Source organism: Erigeron canadensis, chromosome 3 (assembly GCF_010389155.1).
Source record: "Erigeron canadensis isolate Cc75 chromosome 3, C_canadensis_v1, whole genome shotgun sequence".
Taxonomy (NCBI): domain Eukaryota; kingdom Viridiplantae; phylum Streptophyta; class Magnoliopsida; order Asterales; family Asteraceae; genus Erigeron; species Erigeron canadensis.
In genome coordinates this window covers 36,726,251-36,729,207 of record NC_057763.1, presented here as the reverse complement: position 1 = coordinate 36,729,207, position 2,957 = coordinate 36,726,251, and the positions used below count along the sequence as shown (strand labels likewise).

The 2,957-nt window shown below is 33.1% G+C and overlaps 1 protein-coding gene across 2 annotated transcripts; it reads left to right on the top strand.

The window, feature by feature from the left end:
- Positions 1–2,527, top strand: LOC122593206 (MOB kinase activator-like 1A). Of its 2 annotated transcripts, none has more exons than XM_043765584.1 (7): positions 1–187; positions 1,114–1,162; positions 1,263–1,371; positions 1,456–1,549; positions 1,715–1,848; positions 1,942–2,105; positions 2,305–2,527. In XM_043765584.1, exons 1-7 carry the CDS (start codon positions 162–164, stop codon positions 2,374–2,376), a joined length of 648 nt encoding a protein of 215 aa, XP_043621519.1. In that variant the 5' UTR covers positions 1–161; the 3' UTR covers positions 2,377–2,527. The 2 variants fall into 2 exon arrangements, with proteins under 2 accessions (XP_043621519.1, XP_043621518.1); XM_043765583.1 differs by lacking the exon at positions 1–187 and adding an exon at positions 887–989.
- The last annotated feature ends 430 nt before the right edge of the window (positions 2,528–2,957 follow it).

Sequence of the window (2,957 nt, the reverse complement as noted above, 5' to 3'; positions counted from 1 at the left end):
ATCATTCCCCCTTTTTCCATCATTATTATTACCATTTTTTTTTTAAATTTATTTATTATTATCTTTATATATACATACATACATACAAACAAAATCAATACACATAGGAGAAGAAGAAAAAAAAGTTTGAAGTAATACTGCAAATTAAACCATAATTCATCATGAGTCTCTTTGGCCTTGGCAGCAGGTGTCTTTACTTATTTTCATCTTCTTCGTTTATTTCCTTACATTAATCAGTCATCTTCTATATGTATAGATATATTAGGAAGTTATATGGGGTTTTATTTTTGTTCTATTTATGGAAAAGTGATACGTACATAACATTGTCTTTACATTAATTCGGGTTTTAAAGCATTGTTTCAGTATTATGCTATTTGTATATATTGTGTGATCACTTCCCTCTTTATATATACCGAATGTAATGTGATTGCAAGGTGAAAAAAACCTAACGAAAAGGTGAAAACCTATTCAACTCTATTGATTGCTTCTTCGGTGTAATCATTACTAAATTTATAATAAAAACTCTAATGGAACAGGTCAATTCATTAGTACTTTTAACTTTTGGGTAAAGAAGATATAAATAAATTACTAGTAGTAGTTATTATTCCAATAAGGTTCAAAGTGGCGAGGAAACCATCCACCCGTGTGCCCATTGGACACCTACCGACTCTTCCCCGAGTTAGGCCATGACCTTTATTTCAAATTGGTACACCGTAGTGGCCCGACAATGAATTATGGTGGGGTTATGATGCCCGGTAGACCCAAAGGCTACCGGCAAGTTATAATTTATTAGTTATAACTTAATGATTGACTGATATTGCATAACTAGTGGTTGTCAACTTTTCATTATGACACCATTGATTTCCAAAGTAAAATAGATTATATGTGACCATAGCTTAGAAATTGAGTGGTGAAAGTTCAACAATGCTTTGTTGTTTTAGTTTCTTTCCAAATTTGCATTTTAAGATGATAGTCAACTCCAAATTTAGGCAGGTTCTATAAATCTTTTGCAACTTTTCTAGTAACGATAGGAAAGAATATTAGAACAAAACTTGTACCTTATTGATGTTTGTTAGCATTTGTTGATCATCTTTTTACCTTTTTTGTTTGCAGAAACCAGAAGACTTTTCGACCTAAGAAAAGTGCTCCATCGGGAAGTAAGGTTGGTTAACTAGCTAGTACCTAACTGAATGTTTAATGGGTTTATTTTTTCTGTGTCTATGAAATTCATTTTATTGTGCTTTAATATTATATGGATGCAGGGTGCACAACTTAAAAAACACATTGATGCGACTTTGGGTAGTGGAAACTTGAGGGAAGCTGTACGCTTACCCCCTGGTGAAGATCTTAATGAATGGCTAGCCATAAACGGTATGAATTTTCTACATATTTTTTGTCTGATAGATACATAGATGCAAACTAGTACTATTGTATTTATATTATTGTTTTCTGCAGCTGTTGATTTCTTTAATCAAGTGAACATTCTTTATGGGACTCTCACCGAGTTCTGCACACCATCAACATGCCCAACAATGACAGCTGGAGCAAAGTAACTTGCCTAATCCCTTTTCATTGATCAAGAGTAGTATAGTAGTAATATGCAACAGTTAAAATAAATTAGTTACTTAATGAATTGTATGAGATATGATGACATATGCTTCAGCGCGGATTGAAAAGTTAAAGACATTTTGCTACGTTTTCTTGTCTTTTTCAGATATGAGTACAGATGGGCAGATGGAGTTACTATCAAGAAGCCGATAGAAGTATCTGCTCCTAAATACGTGGAGTATTTGATGGAGTGGATTGAAACTCAACTTGATAATGAGTCAATATTCCCTCAGAAATTGGGTATGTGATGATTCTTTGTGCCGAACAAATATTTTCTTTACTGAAGTCTTCTGTTAATTTTATCTAACTTGTGTGTATATATATATGTTACAGGTGCACCATTTCCTCCCAATTTCCAAGATGTAGTGAAGACAGTATTCAAGCGGTTGTTTAGGGTATATGCTCATATATATCATTCACATTTTCAGATGATTATGAGTTTGAAAGAAGAAGCTCATCTCAATACTTGCTTCAAGCATTTTGTCCTATTTACATGGGTAAACCATTTCTCTATCCTTCCCAACAAGTTTATTATTACTTCTATGTGGTTATCTTATATATCCGCCATTTTTTTTTTGTTATTGGTCGAACGTAAATAATTACCCTTTTTTTTTTGTTATTGGTCAAACTTAAATAATTACCCTTGAAAATTATGAGCTAGTTCAATTCAACTAATTGGGTGTACCTCAATGACAGGAATTTCGATTGATTGATCAAGGGGAGCTTGCACCTTTATATGAGCTTGTTGAGTCCATCCTCAAACGTTAATTTTGTCTTGGCAATTAGTAACCAGCTTTTGTTTGCGATTATTCATTCATTTTTGTTCTCTACAATTGCACTCCTTTGTTCGTCTTAGTTCTATATTTGAAAATGTAAACTCGATAGTCTTAGATGTAATGAACTGGAATTTTCTTGTGCATCAGTAGGTCGTCCTGTTTTCCTCATCAGTGATCTTATATTGATGATGCCAATCAGTGTTTTAGTGCTAACAATGGTTCCACGTAAAGTATGCATGCCTATGAAAAACAAAACTGGTTTACGAAGTTCTACCACAGAAATTGAGGTTCCATATAGACATCTACACAACAGAAATTGAGGTTCCATATAGACATCTGCACAACGAAATTATAAATCGAGGCTTATTTTTTAGGACCGTAAAAAGAAACATGAATTTGTTACTAAAGAAAATAAAGAGAAATTTTAAACCTTCAAGTTCAGTGAACGAGATACAACATATTGTCTAGATTTCATTGTGAATGGATGAGCATAAGTCTGCTTATGATTCTTTTGCCAAAAGGGCAAGTTTTATCGAAAAGAACAAAATGCTTTCCAGTCTTCCAGATATACAA